Raw genomic sequence first — 19,805 nt, 5'->3', positions numbered from 1 at the left:
TCAATCAGCTCCCTAGTTCAATAGTCAGGGCACTGATCAGGGAGTCGGCCATTTTAAGGGATTTTTCGCAGAATCCTTTCAGGGCACTGAAACATTCGCTCCCTAAAAAGTCCCACAATGCACCGAGAAAAACAGGGAGCATCAATGCTCACTATAGCTACGTCTCTGTGACGCAGCTTATGTTCCCTTAAAGGAATAGGACACCCAAAAATGAAAATTATCACATAATTTACTCACCGTCAAGCCATCATGTGTATTAGTGTTGTCAAAAGTACTGACCGCAATACTAAGTCGGTACTGAAATTTTAAAAATGTGACTCTTTGAGTGGATTCGTAAACATTTCTGATTGGCCTTTGTGTTCACGTGCTCATCAGATATGTCTGTGATTGGCTACAATGACGCGTGAACACGATGGCCAATCAGAGGTGTTTACGAATCTGCTCAACAACGCTCAAAGTGTCACATTTGTAAAATTTCAGTACCGACTTGGTTAGTACTTTTGACAACACTAATGTGTATGACTTTCTTCTTTCAGCCAAACACAATTGCGATTATATTAAAAAATATCCAGGCTCTTCCAAGCTTTATAATGTGAGTAAATGGTGCCATTTTTTTGAAGCCCAAAAAATCCATCCATCATAAAAGTAATCCATGCAGCTCCAGGTGGTTAATAAAGACCTTCTGAAGCGAAGCAATGCGTTTTTGTAAGAAAAATGTCCATAATTATAACATTATAAACTGTAATCACTAGCTTCTGGTAACATCAATCAATGCGTTCACGAGAGAGTCGAGTTCCGGTGTATGACGTAGGACGTAGGCGTAGCGTAAGCTTAGGTGAGAGTAGATGCGGTTCAAACAAATAGGGCTGGGCAACAAAATCAAGCTCCTCCAATATTTCTCTTTAAAAGTTCTCGTTTTAGATTTCTATTTCATAACCGGTATTTTTGTTTTGCTCTATCCTCTGTTCTTCCGTGTTTGTCAAAATGTCATGCGTCGGGTTAGAGGTCACTCTTCGACCAGAACTAGACTCGCTTACGGCTGTTACTGGAAGCCAGTTATAATAGTTTATAAAGTTAGAAATATGGATATATTTTCTTACAAAATGGCACCATTTACTCCCATTATAAAGCTTGGAAGAGCCAGGATATTTTTAGTATAACACTGATTGTGTTTGGCTGAAAGAAGAAACGTGGCTTGAGGGTGAATTAATTATGGGATAATTTTCATTTTTGGGTGAACTATACCTTTAACGGAAGTTCTGAAGCGCGAAACTTAAATCACATGAGCCAACTCACTACACATAATGACACATGATAGATGTTTTTAAAAATACAAACCATTATTTTATTATATTTCAGCACAAACATACATCGCTAGACAAGTAATGAACATAATCTAGCTAACATTTATAATTTATTTACGGCTGAAATGTTGCACGTATATGTAACAAGCAAAGTATTTATCATAATGTACTTTAAATAACATTACAAGTAATGTCAGAAAGATATCAGCTCTGCTGTTGTTCATAAATACAAATAATGATGTTGTACAATGAGGCTGGAAATAGAATTACCAGTGTCCCAATATATAGTGAGCCAGCATCTTTTACTGTCCTTACTAGTGCCCGAATTCATGAACACGATATACTGATTCATGAGCTCGGAAGATGAAGTTCAGTCATTTCAATAATTATGTTTCATTGAACTTAAGAATAAAATTTGACAATAAAAGCATCAATAATAGAGTTTCTTGTCCTGAAATCACACACAAAAATGTATTAGGCTTGTATATTCTAGATTTTATTCCATTAATATATGTACTGTGAGTGGACCGCCTCTATGTGGTCTCTGGTTTCGCCCCTCAAATCTGATTAGCTGAGCAACATTCCAGAAGCACTGAGACCTTTAACTGTTTGTACGACTCTGCATTTCTGTGTTTGTTCCAGACCAACTGAGACTCAGCACAGTAGTGCATTAGTGCTTAAATAACTTATTAAAGTTATTATAAAATGGTAAGCAAATGCTGATTGTCTGTGCTTTGTAGTATTTTTCGGGTACATCTGAGTGTACGCTAATTTCCGCTCAGGGGTGACCTCTGTCCCTGATTTTCTCTTAATCGCAAAAACAAAGTGGTCTCTTTAGTGGTGTGTGGAAACTCCTGAGACCCTCATTAACCCAGGACTCTCGGTCTGTAGGTCGCCCATATGTGGGGATTTACCCCCCTGAATGAGGGAGATTAAACAATGTTTTTCCCCTCTGTTCCTGTATAATCCCTCTGCATACAGTGTCCACCCGATGCCCCTCTCCTCCGCTATTGTTCTTGTCTCATCTCCTCTCTTTTTTTGTGTTTAGAGCCCCCAGACAGCACAGACGGTTCATAGACCTGTACCAATCCTGGTGAGGCAGTATGAAGACAAAGAGGAACCAGGTATAAAAACTTGTACACACAAATTCCCTAATGTTTAAAGACCTCATCAAGTCCAAATTGGTCTGAAAAAAAATGTCCAAAAGTGGCAAAATTAACATTTTGAAGATATACGCATTTAAAATTTGCAGTCTTTCTCTTTTGGAAAAACAAATATTTATGACTCATCTTGCACTACACAGATTTTTGTCCAATCAGATTCTCTCTGAAATGTTTCTCCGCCAATATCACCTGACACAACTAACAAGTAACAAATCATGTTTTATAGCTAGGATGTAACAAAAGCCGTAAAAATAAAAAAGGATGAGTGTTTGATATGTCCCACCTAAACTTCCTGTTTTAACAGGAAATACATAAACACTAAAGGAGAAAGACAACTGCAGACAGTTTCCTTGGGTCTTTAAAAATGGACCGCTAATCTGATTATCTGTTAAACACTGATACAGCTACGTTTCTGAATATTTTGTTATAAATTTCGGGTTTGGACTGTTCTTGAATATTGTGTCTTATTAAATAGCTTATTTCAGGTGGGCTTTATTCTCAATGTTTTAATCGAAAACACAGTATTAAATCAGAAGAGGTTACGGTTGCTAGGGTCTTCTAGTTAAATGCTAGGTGATTACTGCTGACTGACTCAAGTTAAAATAGCCCAAACTCTATATATGACTTGGGTTCCTACCTCAATGTAAATCAACATTCATGTCTGTATCACAAATCATGCAGGACTAGTTTGGCTCAGCCCCACCTAAAATTGTGCGGTTTGCTTTGCAACCTCTAGATGGCAGTGTACCTATAGGGCAACACTGTCTGCATTGTTCTTTTGTCTTGGTCAGAGCATGACTGTCCACTTCTATCTGAGGTGTGTGTCCTTGCGTCTGGGCGTCAGGGGTCCAGAGATGCTGGAGTCAGCTTTATAAACTTCAGTCAGGTGTGAAAGGGCACAACAGAAGACACATACCTTTGTGACAGCAGCTGCTGAGATGGCATATGCATCATTTAGTTTGAAGGTTAAGACAAGTTGGACAGGATGAATATTTGCATCGCTATATATTATATATAATGAACTTTTTTCTGTTGTCCATTAGTTTGATGTAATATGTAGATTTCCTTAGTCCAACGATGGCCGTGTGACTCTAAATGGCTGTTTTTGATGCAAGAAACTTGACTAAGTGAACAGGACAATGACAAATGGGTGTCTGTTCGACGTTAGAGAGCTATAAGTGTGCAGATGCAGGACAGCACTGCAGATTAGACATAATGAAATCGGTGCTGAGAAAGCGTTTTCTCTGCCCAGTGCTTTTTATTAAGTCTTAAGTAAGAGAACATTGTGAGCTCTAGTACACATCCTGAACTGTTTTCCCCAATTTGCTGACAAAAATCTTAACAGCTGCCAATTGTCCCCTATCTATCTCTCTATCTATCTATCTATCTATCTATCTATCTTAAATTTGAACACTGCAGCTTTATGTAACCCACAAACTTCCTGGCTTTTTATACTTTCAGTATAGTTGAAAAAATTGATTTTCCTTCTAGTTCTGATTAGAATTAACAAAAAATTCCTTTGATAATAACTTATGCATGTGTACAATAGGGCCTAATGCTGAGTGACATTAAAGTAAACCTTGAACATTGGCCTTTTCCTTTTCTTTCCCTTCTGTGTTTTGCATCCCGCCATTTCACTCTTTCCCTTTTTCATTTATCGTTTCTGTTTCCCTCTCATCTATTAGTAGAATTTTTTGCTGTGTCCAGCAGACCTATACCTCCTCACATATGTATTTGACATATAGTTTATCCAGATGCACTCATTCAGTGCCGGCATGTTGCATGTAATTATTGTGTGATGAGAGCCAGCGTGTGCTGACGGGTGAATGGATGTGATTAGTGTTTGAACGTAAGCTTGTTCTGTGTCATTACATTTGCTCCGAGGATTTTCCCTTTTTCTTTCTTGGTGTGTAATTTGGCGCACCAGTGCAAAAGCAGAAAGACCGGAGATGCACCTGTGTTTGAGTGCCTGCAGTTAGTTTTCAAACTGCCTGGACATTACATACGTACACATGTTTGAGAGCCCTTGTCTGCTCTGTTCATTAATTTACTCAGCTTCATACTATTCCAAACACAAGAAGATATTTTGAAAAAAAATATAATAAAAGTAAATGGGTTGTTTTGGACCCCATTGACTTCCATTATATGGACAAAAACATTCTTCAAAATATCTTTTTGAATGTCAGGTTTGGAACAGCATTCATTTTTAGGTGGACTGTCCCTTTAAAGAAGACATGCGGTGCTACTGTAGCAATCACAACTAGCTGTTTTCCTCAATTCCATTGATGTTTTGTTCTGGTCATGAAACTAATTACAATAAACAGCCCATATACCTTGACAAAAGCCTCTCTGTTAGGTCTTTTCTATCACTTTCTCATTAGTGCTCACACAAGCAACCATTTGTGAGTTTATAAAGGAGGTGACTGCACTGAAAGTCTTTTCTGAATTTCACACTGCAATTCTATACTGTAAGTACATGACATTAAAGCCTTTTAGTCACAGCTTTAGCCCAGACGAAGGGCCTTGAACAAATAGAGCTTCTGTGACTGTGATCTGCACCTCTGCCCGATCTACAGATGGGCCAATTGTGTTGTCTAATAAAAGGAATAGTGTGGTACTGTACAGCCAGATCGGTCCAGACATGACCTGGGCAGCTTCCCCTGGTTATACAGCTGCTCTCTTCGATGACTATCTCTCTATTTGCCTATTAGAGAATGGCTGCTCTGTTCAAGCGTCCCAGTTCAGCTTGTAGCCGTGACATTGAGGGTGAAAAGCGATTTAAAGATTTTTATATAATGGTGGCTGGTGAAACTCCTTGAGGACATGGCAGATGGAGTCTTCGTAATTGGGATTTATGTAAGAATTTGACTCTGTTGCCATTTCAAATCAGTCAATATTTTGCTCGACACGCTGAGAAAAAATGGTACAAAACCTGTCACTGGGATAGTACCCTTTAAAGTGGTTATAATACGTTCCGGACCAAAAAAAGAAAATAAACATTTAGACACAAAAGATACAAAAAAAAACTTGTCTAACTTCCAAAACAATGCTGTGTGCTGGGCTAAATGCGCTCGCTGTATGTGCGTACATATGATGGTATAATAGAGATGACAACTCGTGAAGAGCTTATAAAATATGTAAAGGATTCAAAACAGCAGCAGGAATCCCTCCATCACACACACAAACAAAGATTTTCTGCAAGGAGCTGCGGTTCTGATGCCTGTACCGAACTGTGATGAGCAACATTGCGACTATCACTTTTTCAGGGTCGCATCTTGTGACATCATGTCCTGTTTTTAAATCATTTACATGTCTTTGGTCTGTGTTTCGTTCATATCAGTTCATTTGAAAGTGGACCGAGACCCATCTTTTCAGGGGTCTCATCCTCTTGTTTAGTGCACACCACGGTTCAGATGGCAGCATTCACACTTATTCAAATGAACCACACTAACATATGGAAGCTTGTTTCCGCCACTGAATAAAAAATAAAAAAAAGGTATAATTGTGAATTTTTTTTTTTTTTTTTTTTATCTCACAATTCTGACTTTTTTTGGTCAGAATTATGTGATATAAACTCGCAATTGCGAGTTATAAAGTCAGAATTGCAAGATATAAAGTTGCAATTGTGTTATAAAGTCAGAATTGTGTGTTATAAACTATGAAGTCAGAATTGTGAGATATAAACTCAGCAATTCTGAGGAAAAAAAGTATTTTTTTCCTCAGTATTGGACTTTATATCTCACCTTTGCGAGTTTATATCTCACAATGGGCTATAAGCACGGTTACTTCCTGGTTGTCGTTAAGCCAGCTCGGGCATTTCCGGTGAACTGGTAGCTGTTCATTCTGTAGTCGCTGTACATCGACACAACCATCAATGATTGACTTTTTAATGTTGTATTCATATTTTAATGCACTTATCACATTTACCTAATTTTCCAATAAACCAGTTTTATTGATTGCAATACAGACGAAGCTATTGGGACCGTTTAAAACGCCATGTCTGTAATTAGACACGCACACACATTTTTTCCCCCAGCACTTCAAATGTTATTTTTAATGTGATGACCACAAACATTATTTGTTCATCCTTCTGAGATTGTCCCCATCGTAAAACCGAACGTTTCAAAATGTAGGAAATTCAACATTTGATAGAAAACACCTGTTTAAAAATAAAAAAAGATGATAATTACCACTTTAACCAGCAGGTGGCGGCACTTATTTGCGCATATATCAGCCATTTCCTAAATATTAAACATTATAAAATAACTAGGTTTAAAAATACATTTTGTCAATGTGAAGTATGAAATACTCAAAAAATCTTAAGAAAAACAATAACTTTTCTTGTGATTCATGACAGAAAGCGAACACCGCACTTTCCCTTTGTAATTACAGCAGCTGTCAGTCAGTGCAGTGCAAGATCAATGATTTCAGCACACTTATAAAAACACACATTTTATTCAATTAATCTAACTAAAGTGCACAATAAATATTTAATATTTGAAGCTTTTTTTCACATAAAAGTGTGAAAACTGATGGTCGAATTGAATTTAGCAGAGGAACAATGAGGTACATCTTTATTTATTTTTTATGCCGTCTTACGTTTGAAATTAATGCTATGCCTGACTATTTAAGTGACTATATTCTGATTATAAACTAAGTATTACACTACTGATGCTCAACACACCAGCAAATGACATATCACCGGAAGTTTTCGAGCTGGCTTATATTATTGCGGAAGTTCTAAAGAACGCTCCGTGCATATAGCCCATTCTGAGAAAAGAATCAGAGTTGTGAGTTTATATCTCACAATTGTGAGTTTATAATGCGCAATTGTTAGTTTATAACTCACAATTCTGACTTTATTTCTCACAATTGTGAGTTTATATCTTGCAAATGACATTATAACTCGCAATTGTGAGAAATAAATTCAGAATTGTGAGATAAAAAGTCGCAGTTACCTTTTTTTATTTAGTGGTGGAAACAAGCTTCCATATAACAGAGCAATCGCACCAGGGTTCATTTTAATCGAACCAAACATGCCAAGTGTGAACACGCCCTAAAAAGAAATAACTCTGTTAAATGTAATTAGTATGTAAAATAGTGCATTAGTATGTAATTAAATGTAATTGAAAATCCATAATTTATACTTTTAAACTTGATCTTTCATACTTGGTTGTAATGTGTAAGTTCACTTATAGCATTTAAAATTTAAATGTTATTTTTCAGTGTTATATTTTTTCATTCAGATGTTTTATTTAAAACAAAAGTGATTTGGAAATACATTGTTTTTGTCCATTTTTGTGATGTGTTCAAAGAGATGATACATAGAAATGGAAAGTTGCACAACCAATGAAAGGGTCTCTATCCCGAGGTGAAAGTGGACATCCGTTGAACACTGGGCTCTTGTGTGTGAAATATTGGTCCCTCTGTGGAACACAGGAAGGGGGTGAGGGCACACATCACACACACACGCACACAAACACACATACACAGCCCGCCTCTCGAGGGCCACTCAGATAAACTGTTTCCAAGCTGCTCGGCCGTTCTGTTTTTACTGGGATCAAAACATCATTCAAGAAGCTGGGCTTTCCAGGAGAGCCATGTTAACCCCAACTCTGTGTGAGCCCTCTTTCTTCATCCGTCATGTCCAGTTCTTCACTATAACGATAACATACCTACAGCTATATGTGTGCCAAATGAGAACAGCTTATGGTGTATTTAGCTACTATGCAAATATGTGACTTGTGACTTGCATGAATGTGGTCCAGAATTTTGATGCCGATTTGAACTTGTTGTTATGCAAAGCATGCAGGAATAATCACGCTTCGATGAAGTCACCATGTCGGTTTCTTTTCTCATTTTAATAGGCTTATTCTCATTGGTGTGAGAATGTGGATGTTTTTTACACATAATATTCACTTTTGCTCTTGAAGCATGCTTTAGTTTTTATTTTTAAATAGAAATTTCACTAGCACAGAGTAGATGATCGGTTGCCAGGAACAAGAATGATTTTTTTTTTTTTAGGTATGCCCTACCATTAAAAAAAATTTTTAAAAGAAAGAAATTTATACTTTTACTCAGCAAAGACCCATCAAATAAATGTGTGACAGTAAAGTCATTTAAATTGTTACCAAAAAAATCAAATAAATGCTGTTCTTTTGAACTTAACTAGTCATCAAAGAATCCTAAAAATATCATAGTTTCACAAAAATATTAATCAGCACAACCGTTTTCAACAATGATAATAATAAGAAATGTTTCTTGAGCAGCAAATCAGCATATTAGAATGATTTTTGAAGGATCACGTGACACTGAAGACTGGAGTAATAACTACTTAAAATTCAGTATTGCCATCAAGATAAATTACATTTAAAATGTATGTATGTGTGTGTATGTATGTGTATATGTGTTATGTATGTATGTGTATATATATATATATATATATATATATATAAAACAATTTAAATTGTTTCACAGTTTACTGTTTTAAATATATTTTTCATATTTTTTAATTTCACTACCATTTCATTTTTGAATTGTAGTGTATATTATTTTATTTGTTTGTATATATAATTACTTTAATTTTGATAAAATTCCTGGATGTACAATATTGTTCTTTTTTGAAGGTACACTATGTAACTTTTGGCCCTCTAACAGTTGAAAAACTAGGCTTAAGAGATATAACCAGTTTAGATGGAAAGGATCTCAAGTTGACTGGCTGAAGACGTTACAGTAGCTATACCCATTAATAGACACGGTACTTCCCTGAAAATAAATTTCAGCACAGCACTACAACAACCATAATGAAATGACCCTTCACAATAGATAATGCTTTACAATGAACTCTGTTAAAGAGCTACTCGCCTGTTGATTAATAAAAACGCCATCTCTGTACCGCTTTTACAACATTTCAAATCCCTCAGTTCTCACCATCTCAGAAAAACCCAAGCCAATGTTGATTCTTGTTTTGAGCTCTGTCACGTTCTCTTTTTGCCAGCAGACTCTCCTCTGTTCGACGTTTTTTTAAAACAGGTGATTCCCCGGAGGTTCAAGATTTAATGTGTTCTATGTCAAGCTTTCTTGCTTGTTTGCACAACTAACCTATGCCACTCCCACACAATAGTCTTTTCAAAGTAGCCGGAGCAACTTTCCTCTCTCTATTTAGGATTATGACAAGACACTCATAGGCGAGTGACGTATGTACGCAATTTCCCATTAGGTATAAAATAAAAACACTTATAATAGGCTTACCATAGTGAATCAGGGTAAGACAAAAACATGTTTTGGAAGAAGAATTGATGATGTAATTTTGAGAAAAAAAGTTAAGGAGTGTACCAACCACACACAAGGGTTGAGCAAAATAATGTGAAATACAGACAGTATTTCTTTATTAAAGGGGTCATATAATGCCACTTTTACAAGATGTAAAATAAAAGAATGTGTATGTGAAGTTTTAACTCAAAATACCCCACAGATCATTTTTTAAAGCATGTTAAATTTGTCACTTTTTGAGGGTGAGCAAAAACGCTCCGTTTTTGTGTGTCCCTTTAAATGCAAATGAGCTGCTGCTCCTATGAAGAGGGCGGAGTTTTAAGAGCTCGTGTTAGCAGCGCCGATTACCTCACTTAGACTCACTGAAAATATCAGAAACTGTTCAGCCTTTTATGTTCAAAACGGAGTCGGACAATGATGGAGAGACTCAAGAAGAAGCGACAACATGTAGAATGCAACAGGACGTTTCTGAATGGTTAGTTGCTTAATTTATGTAGCTGATGTGGAGTTAACTATCTTAAAGTCATTTATTAGCATATTCTGTCATGATAATCTATAAATCGCTCGTGTGGGATCTGTTGTAAGATGCTTACAGAGCCAGAGAAATCGCAATGAACCACCCTTTAAGGTGTTTCACCACATTTTGCCTTTGATAGAGCTTCTAAACTTCTTTATCATCAAACTTTCCATAGATTCATACAACTTTTGAATAGTCTCCAGTATATATATTTAAAGAGTCAGAAACAGGATAGAAAATCTAAATTACAACTTTTCAGTGCAGGAAACCTTGACTAACATTATAAGTGGACTTTGATGTGTATTATGTTATTTGTAGGGTATTTTATATAAGAATTAAACTACAAACAGTAATGTTAGGCCTTGATTGCATAATAAAAATAGTATCTTTGTCTTCACTTGAAATCAGCCTGATATCTCTATGATGTTCTCTGAAGCTGGTGTTACTCTATAAATCATTGCATTATTAATGTTTTTGTTTCAGCTCTCAGTAGGGCGTGATCTTGTGTTTCCTCTTCAAACAGCAGTCTAAAGCAAACAAACAGTACACACACTGAGGCGCTGTCTCCGCTTTTCACTTCTCATCGCATGACTCCTCACGGGGAGGCTGCTTTAAACAGAAATGAGACTAGATTATTTACCCGATGTCTGCTCTCAGGTTTGTGACGGAATAACGACAACTTGAGTGTGTTTGTTTAAACAACTCACCCGTTGGCTGATAGCCGATAACTTATATTGTTTTTGAGTACGTGTACAGTTTTGCATAATTGTAGGTCTAGTATTAGTGCTGTTGTTTTGCATCAAAACTTTATAAAAGAAGTAGACGCCACAAACAAATATCTAATTGACTGTTTTGTTTATATTATATACAGACGTTTGGCATAAATGCTGCATATTCATCCATTGCAGCGTTAAAGGCCTGTCGGCATTTTTGGTGCTTTAAATCTGGCCGAAACCCTAGCCAGGAGACCACAAACAGGTCTGAAATTGACGTTATGCTTTTGCCATGTTTTTCTATTAAAGCAGGAAGTAAAGGAATAACAATCAAAACCCAATGAAAGAATAACAAACCAGCAAGAAAGTTGGATTCTCTCTTTGTGCTCACACAGGCACACAACCATCCCATCCCCCTGCAGTACTATGGGCCGTTCGGATGTAAACTCATGGTCCAAGAGCTCTGGAATAACACGCTATATAAACAAGCCCTAAGAGTTGAGGTGAAGACAGCCAGTCTCAGTTTTGCAGTCACCCAGAACCCCACCACATAGAGATGAATGAATAGAACAAGACAGTAAAGACACTGCCCTTCGCTGCAAATAATACTCGTCTGGTCCACATATGTCATCTCTGTGACCCCTAACGCTCCCGTGTTGATCTCTACATGTGTAAACAGAGTTCAGTAGCGGCCATTCACTTACAACAACTCAGAAAATGGCGGGAGAAACCATCTTGCTCTAAACAAAACAATGGAGGGCAGCAGGCTTAACTGGACTTAGTGCTTAGAACCGAGTGTTTTTATTTGCTCAGTATTTGAGACAATGTAGTTACGCGGCTAGTCAAATTCACATTTCCCACAAAATAGTGACTAAAGAAGAGCAACTCAGTTCAATGATTTTGATATGCTCTTCGCTACCCAGTTTTTTTTTGTAACGTACTTGACCTGAATAGTGAAAGTCAACTCTTCTGCTTTAAATTGGTCTGGGAGATTAAGATATTTGTTTTGCGTTTGTGTGCTTTTTATTTAAGAGCAGCTGTACTTAAAAAGGCATTGTTCAACCAAGCCAAATGCTGTATTTAATTTGTGAGCTCTTTGTAGTTTAATTGAGAAGTCATGAAGGTTGAGACAAAGCTGCAAAGAGAACAAGCAGGACTGATAGATAACAATGCAAATAAGCAGGCCATTGCAGAAATTGACTTTAAATTTATTACCATAAAATGTTGCATAATGCACATCAATATACACTGGCATTCAATATAGTTTGGGATCAGTACTGTAAGATTTTTTTAGTTTTTGAAAGTCTTGCTCACCAAGGCTGTGTTTATTTGATCAAAAATACAGTAAAACAGTAATACTGTGTAAAATATTACAATTTAAAATGCAGAACCGTTTTCTGTTTTGAGTATATTTTATATACTTTTATATTCTGAGTATATTTTAAAATGTAATTTATTCCTGTGATGGCAAAGCTGGATTTTCAGCATCTGCAATCTTCAGTGTCACATGATCCTTCAGAAATCATTCTATGTTGATTTGCTGCTCAAGAAACATGATACATTTTTTCAGGATTCTTGAATGTTCAAAAGAACAGCATGTATTTGAAGTAGAATCTTTTTATTATGTAAAAATCTTTAGTTACTTTTGATTAGTTTAATGCATTCTTGCTGAATAGAAGTATTAATTTAAAAAACTATATAAATTAAAACATTATTTTACTGTTTTTTTATGAAATTTTGATTTTAAATAATGTTAGCAACTTAACAATGTTTTATTGTAAAAGTATGTTTTGTCTTGTTGAATAAAATGTAGATTTTTTTTTTTGAGTATTGATAAATTTTATTTCCTTTTTTTCCAGAAACCATACATTTTACAGTAAAAATTGTAAATAATATTAATTTTTTGGCAATTTTAGCTGAGGCAAGCATCACATTTTCTTCAGATTGTTTACAACTCTGAAGTTAGCTACCACTGCCATCAATAAAAGGAAGATATACATAATTTGATGTTTTCGTAGTATAAATAACAGTAATAACCTTGGTATTTTGGCCAACACTTCAGTTACCATGGTAAAACAAGATTGTATCATCAAAGTTGTATTTTCACTCAGACTACGTTGTCTTGTTCTCCTCTAAACGGTTTGTTTTGACAGCAGGGTGTGGTATGACAGTGTCAAGTGTCTGTGTAAGATGGGTAAGTGATGACTGTAGTCGGTCTGTTTGTCTGTAGTTCCACACTGACTCCTTATCTGCCGTTGATTGACAGAGACTCGTCCGGCCAAGTTCTTGTTTATCGTCATGCTCCATCAAGTTTTCCCATCTCCTGACCTGCAGATGCTGCAGAGCGATTTCACGCCACAGTTACGGCTCGCCACCCTGCGGAGTCACAGCGGCCGTAACATAACCGTCACAGGGCTCAGCGAACAAAGCTCTCAAATCACTTCTGAAGACTTTTATGGCTTCAGTACTGCTGAAATTACATGGATTTTGCAATGCCGTATTAGATATTTGTAAGGGTTCACAATAAAATTGCACTACAGTTAGTCTCAGAATGTGCATGTGTTCGCAAAGAGGAAGCTTGGTTACCCTTTACTTGAAGTTTGGGTTTATAATGCATTTTAAACACATTCGCAATGCATTGAAAGTGCAGCAGAGCTCCAATGTTTACACTGTGGGTGACTAGTTCCAGTTGTCTCTGCTCATGAATTTGAGATACAAGAAAGTATTTAACATAGGAAAAAATTACACACATCAAGTAAAGTGTTGCAAATTCAAAGAAATTCATATAACTGTATCATTTTTACTTAAAAAGCAATGTCTGTCAAGCAAGGTTTTGGCTCGATAAAGTCTTGTTTGAAAGTTTAAAAAAAGTTTTTTGAACGAAGTCTTGAAATTTAAAGGTTTATGTCCCTTACAGGCAGAAAGAGATGGATGGATGGATGGATGGATACATACATACATTCATAGATAGATATATACATAGATACATACATAGATATGTAGATACATACATACATACATAGATATGTAGATACATTCATACATACATACATACATAGATACGTAGATACATAGATACATACATAGATAGATCGATCAATCCTGTCCATTTTCAATCTGTAGCAGTGTTGCCAAATTGGCCAAGATGAGCTCTGGATAAGTCAGTGTCTCATGTGGCAACATCTCTTGCCTTCCTTCTGAGTAACTCTTGGAAAAAAACTTCTGACCTTCAAGATTTCAAGACAAAACTTGTCCTTTATTGCACACAGAGTTTCTTCTTCTGGAGTGTGTTTGTCAGTGCTCTGAATGCCTGTTGGGGTAATTGTTTGTGCTGTTTGTGTCTAGTTAAGAATAAAACCCTCGTGCAGTTGTTCAGTGTAATCTGAGGAAGGCTGAGAATCTGATGTCAGTCCGTCCAGCTGTACTGACATGTCTGTGCCTGAACAGCTGCAGAAGGCCACTCACTCAGGCCACGCATATCATTTTATTGTGTCTGTTCAGGACGCTGCATGTTTGAAGTTCCTCGCCATGCCCTTATGTTACGACAGCCCTCTTCAACTGACGCCAACTGGCCGAGTGCAGCCCAGAAAATGGCATGAACAAGTCCAGGAATTGGTGTTTATCACTAGCTATAAATGTGTTGTCATATTGCTGACTCTATTGTAACCATAGTTTCTGGCAAAATACAGTTGTTTTTTCAGTTGTAGTGAAATTTTTTTTTTTTTTTTGAATGTTAGTGTATATAATTTTTTAATATCATATCTTATTTATTTATTTATTTTTTTAATATTAATATTTAAAGTTTTAAGAAACGTTCTGTCATTTAATTTTCCAATTTTTACTCATCATTCACATAATTTACCAAACCCTGTGGTTTCTTCTATGGCAGATTTTAGTGAATAGTGTTCATAAGTTGACTTTCCATGGAGTGTAAACACTGTGGCTTGGTTTCTTTAAATGGTTTGACATGCTTGACAACTTCTGGCTCCACCAATGGCATGAGTTTGGGGTGGAAGCTATCAGTTTATCTGACCAATAGCAGAACAGGCAGTTTTTGGGAAACCTGTTTGAAAACATTCATTATTAATGGAATTGCTTTTGAAATTGTTCACTGCAGCTTTTAGCCTGTTGTCCTAAACACTCTGTGTACATTGTTTTTTTTTTATTCCCTTGAAATGAAAACATTGAAATTTTCCTTAACAGACTATAAACTCTCACTCTTTCTTTGCTTTGGGAAATATTGCAGCAAGCGTATCGCGCAGCCCCGTCTCATCCTGTCAAGCGTGAGATCAGGCGTAGAGATAAGGTTCCCCTCACAGATGGATGAGTGGAGATGAGAGGGATAGACTTTTGAAAATGAACCGCGTTTGAGTGCGGCTGTGCGCTCCAATAGTCATCACCTCTTCACCCCTGACTCCTCATCTGCCAGACGGAGTGAAGGGGGGCTCATCCCTGGAGCAGGACCGCTTTGATCAGCCGAGCCAGGCAGCGGCGCTAAGCCACGCGGCAGAAGGCCCTGTCTCTGCTTTCACAGGTGGAGGAGAAGGCTTTCATGGGAGCGCTCCCGTTACAGTGCGCAGAGGTTTTGTGGGGTTACAGCTTGGGATTGTGTTTGATGTTGGGCTGAGTGGAAGCTACAGCCGTGCTGTCTGAGCAGATGGACAGATGTGTGTCCTCCTGCATGACATAGGCCAACATGGGCCTACTTTACAGGAAATTCCAGTCCCCTAAATAATTCTGCTGTTGTTGGATGCAGAGATGACTAGCTTCTCAGATGTGACTAGTGGTGAAATGCTTTTTTTATTTAGTGGATGACAGTTATTTAACTAGTATTTATGGCTGTATACGCTACTGTTAAAATGTTTAGGGTTAGTAGTTTTTTTAATACTTTAATTATTTACATTTTGCAATTGTAGTCTTTTAAAAAGGCATCTGAAATAATAAATTAAGTGCAATGTAGCGTTGTCCAAAATATCGATTTTTCGATACATATAGATACTGAAACATCTGAAATGCTTCCAATATTCATTTTCCACAGAATAGATACACAATTCCAGCTGTGTTTTCTCGCTGTCTGATCTCTCCAACAGCAAGTTGACACACAAACCCGCCTCCACTCACTCACTTGTTTCATTTGCTCCGATGAGTATTGTGGTGTTACAGGGCTTGAATTTCAGTGTGGGATTGCGTGTGTTGTGCATAATTTTACTCATTCCCCGTGGATTTTGTGCGCACACATAAAGCTGCCTCTCAGTACTAAATTGAGTTCTTTTTCGCTGCTGTATTGCGCTTAAAAAGTCAAATACACACAAAAGGATGTCAAAATGCCGGTCTTGGCGAGTATTCACGTAAACACAGTCAGTTATGTTTTAAGTAAACACAAACAGTTGAGAAAGAAAATGTGTAACAGTATAATGGATCCGTGCTTCAGGTCTTAAAGTGACAGCAGCCTAATATATGTGCTGCCAAATTATTAGATAATATTAAAAATATCTATATGGAATAGCAATATAGCATATATACACTATATTTCCAAAAATTTTGGGGCGTTTGCCTTTACATGCACATGAACTTTAATGACATCTCATTCTTAATTTGTAGGGTTTAATATGGAGTTGGCCCACCCTTTGCAGCTATAACAGCTTCAACTCTTCTGGGAAGGCTTTCCACAAGGTTTAGGAGTGTGTTTATGGGAATTTTTGACCATTCTTCTAGAAGCGAATTTGTGAGGTCAGGCAGTGATGTTGGTGAGAAGGCCTGGCTCGCAGTCTCCACTCTAATTCATCCCAAAGGTGTTCTGTGGGGTTGAGGTCAGGAGTCTGTGCAGGCCAGTCAAGTTCCTCCGCACCAAACTTGCTCATCCATGTCTTTATGGACCTTGCTTTGTGCACTGGTGTGCAGTCATGTTGGAACAGAAAGGGGCCATCCCCAAACTGTTCCTACAAAATTGGGAGCATGAAATTGTCAAAATGTCTTGGTATGCTGAAGCATTAAGAGTTCCTTTCACTGGAACTAAGGGGACAAGCCCAACCCCTGAAAAACAACCCCACACCATAATCTTCCCTCCACCAAACTTTACACTTGGCACAATGTAGTCAGGCAAGTACCGTTCTCCTGGTAACAGCCAAACCCAGACTTGTCCATCAGATTGGCAGACAGAGAAGCGTGATTCAACCGTGCTCTGTGATTTTACGTGGCCTTCCACTTCACAGAGTTGCTGTTGATCATGGAACTGAGCTCTTGAGAGCGACCCATTCTTTCACAAATGTTTGTAGAAGCAGTCTGCATGCCTAGGTGCTTGATTTTATACACCTGTGGCCATGGAAGTGATTGGAATAACATAAATGTAATGATTTGGAGAGGTGTCCCGATACTTTTGGCAATCCAGTGTATCTATATGTTTTTCCCCATGGTATCAATGTCAAAACTGTGGCTAGTAACTTTGGAAAAACAATAGCCACAGTGGCTGGTGAGCAAAAAAGTTAATGTCAAGCCCTGGATATAATGTATGTATATGCATGTGTTTTATCTTTCTTTTTCTTTTTTTTTTTTTTTAGTTGTATGCTTTACTTATATTCCTGAAAAAAACAGATGGCCAATCAATAGGCATATAAATTACCATTGCATTGCTGTTAGTTAATATTTTGAATAGCAAACATCAATTGTAGAGGCAAAGAGCAAACCATAACAGTTTTTTTTTTTTTTAAATGATTGCAATAAGGCACTCTTCTTCATGATGTAACGCATGACTTCTTGTGGCTTATTACTATATTTTATGCTGGTTCCCTTAATTGTTTCACCTCTTTGACATGACTCAGTGTTTTATTTCATAGGTGAGTGTGTTTGCAGCTAGATTCCAGATAGTCATGAGTCTCTCTCCACTCATCTGTTTCCTATCAAACATGTTCTCACTGCCAACCTGTCAAACCTCTCCCTCCCTCTCTCTCTCTTTCTCTTTCTCTCCTACTTCCATCTCTCCTCTCCTCCCTGCGGGTGTACTGGAATGGACCCCAGCGTCCTATCAAAATCCTGGCTCACACCCGATTCCCTACAACCAGACGGGCATCTTGAATCTATCAGTGCTGTCACATGCGCCTGCTGTTCAGATCCCAGGATCACGTCCAAGTGCTGCCACATCTTAGCTCTTCCTTACCTTCTCTGCTCTATTCTTATTCTTTACCAGCCAAAGGATGTTCATGATGCATTGATGAATTAACATAAATAAAACAACTGTCACTTTTGATCAATTTAAAGGAACACTCCACTTTTTTTTAAAATAGGCTCATTTTCCAACTCCCCTAGAGTTAAACAGTTGAGTTTTACCGTTTTCGAATCCATTCAGCTGATCTCCGGGTCTGGCGGTACCACTTTTAGCATAGCTTAGCATAGTTAATTGAATCTGATTAGACCGTTAGCATCTCCCTCAAAAATGACCAAAGAGTTTCGGTATTTTTCCTATTTAAAACTTGTCTCTTTTGTAGTAACATAGTGTACTAAGACCGACGGAAAATGAAAAGTTGCGATTTTCTAGGCCGATATGAACTATACTGTCATTCCGGCGTAATGATCAAGGAACTTTGCTGCCGTACCATGAATGTCTCCATGGTTGCAAGGCACGCTCCCTGTTTAAGCAGGGTCACAGGCGCTGCGTAATATCATTGCGCCTGCTGCACCCATGGTACGGTAACAAAGTTCCTTGATTATTACGCCAGAATGAGAGTATAGTTCCTAGCCATATCGCCCTAGAAAATCGCAGCTTTTCATTTTCTGTCGGTCTTAGTACACAATGTAACTACAGAAGAGTCAAGTTTTAAATAGGAAAAATATCGAAACTCTTTGGCCATTTTTGAGAGAGATGCTAACGGTCTAATCAGATTCAATGAACTATGCTAAGCTATGCTAAAAGTGGTACCGCCACACCCGGAGATCGGCTGAATGGATTCGAAAGCGGTAAAACTCAACTGTTTAACTCTAGGGGAGTTGGAAAATGAGCCTATTTTCAAAAAAAGTGGAGTGTTCCTTTAATGCATCCTTATTTCTAACTTCTGTAAGGTAGTGTATATACTACATGTAAATTGTTTTATTTAATATTTTTATACTTATTTATATTATTTATTTATTTAATATGAATAGCAGTATTCAGTATGCAAAAATTGCATCATTTACCATTTACCAGGTTTCTCTCCTAAAAGGATGTCCCATCATGCACTGCAACAGATCTGTGTGTGTGCGTTTGCCAGCGATACTTTACTTTTCAATCACACATAGATGCCTTTCCGTCACTCCCCCTCATTCCAGATAATTTTGGCTCTATAGACAGATGCTGTCCTGTTCACAGATGGCTGAGAGTCCGGGCTGCTCGCCCACAGGCCCACCCGGGCACCCCTCACTGATTGCTGCTCCTCCTGCGGGGCCGAGGCCCCCACATACCTGCGATACGCTCGGCAGGCCTTCAACAGAGGAGCGTTCCAGACTGAAATGGCCTGATTGGAGTTGACGGCTTACTTTTCAAAGACATGCCTGTTAATTACCAGATCTAAAGCTCTGAAGGTGTGCTAAGCCAATATAACGCTTTGCTGGCTGGGCCAGATAGTAAATAGTTTTCAGGTAAAATGTCATGTGATCTCCCTCCAGTCTGCTTAACATACAGCTGGTGGACACATATCAAGAGAGGGCGTGGACCATCAAAAGCATTTGTAGATATCTCATTTGCTTGCTTTCAAAGCATTTTCATTTTACTTTGTTTTTATGTTGTAAATGATGGTTTTCTTAAATAGTGGAAGAAACTGTCTTTTTTTTTTTTTTTTTTTTTTTTAAGTTTGATGCACCATAAAAA

At 37.6% G+C, this 19,805-nt stretch overlaps 1 protein-coding gene across 3 annotated transcripts in view; it reads left to right on the top strand.

The window, feature by feature from the left end:
• Positions 1 to 19,805, top strand: part of kiaa0586 (KIAA0586 ortholog) — a 140,743-nt gene that overhangs the window by 107,179 nt on the left and 13,759 nt on the right. For all 3 annotated transcript variants that reach the window (XM_051867298.1, XM_051867296.1, XM_051867297.1), the window contains one exon: positions 2,353 to 2,428. In XM_051867298.1, coding sequence (XP_051723258.1) covers positions 2,353 to 2,428 — 76 coding nt within the window. The remainder of the gene's footprint in view (positions 1 to 2,352; positions 2,429 to 19,805) is intronic.

The sequence above is a fragment of the Ctenopharyngodon idella genome, chromosome 17, assembly GCF_019924925.1.
Source record: "Ctenopharyngodon idella isolate HZGC_01 chromosome 17, HZGC01, whole genome shotgun sequence".
Taxonomy (NCBI): Eukaryota; Metazoa; Chordata; class Actinopteri; order Cypriniformes; family Xenocyprididae; genus Ctenopharyngodon; species Ctenopharyngodon idella.
The sequence above is the reverse complement of the archived record's forward strand: the minus strand, read 5'-3'. Positions and strand labels throughout refer to the sequence as shown.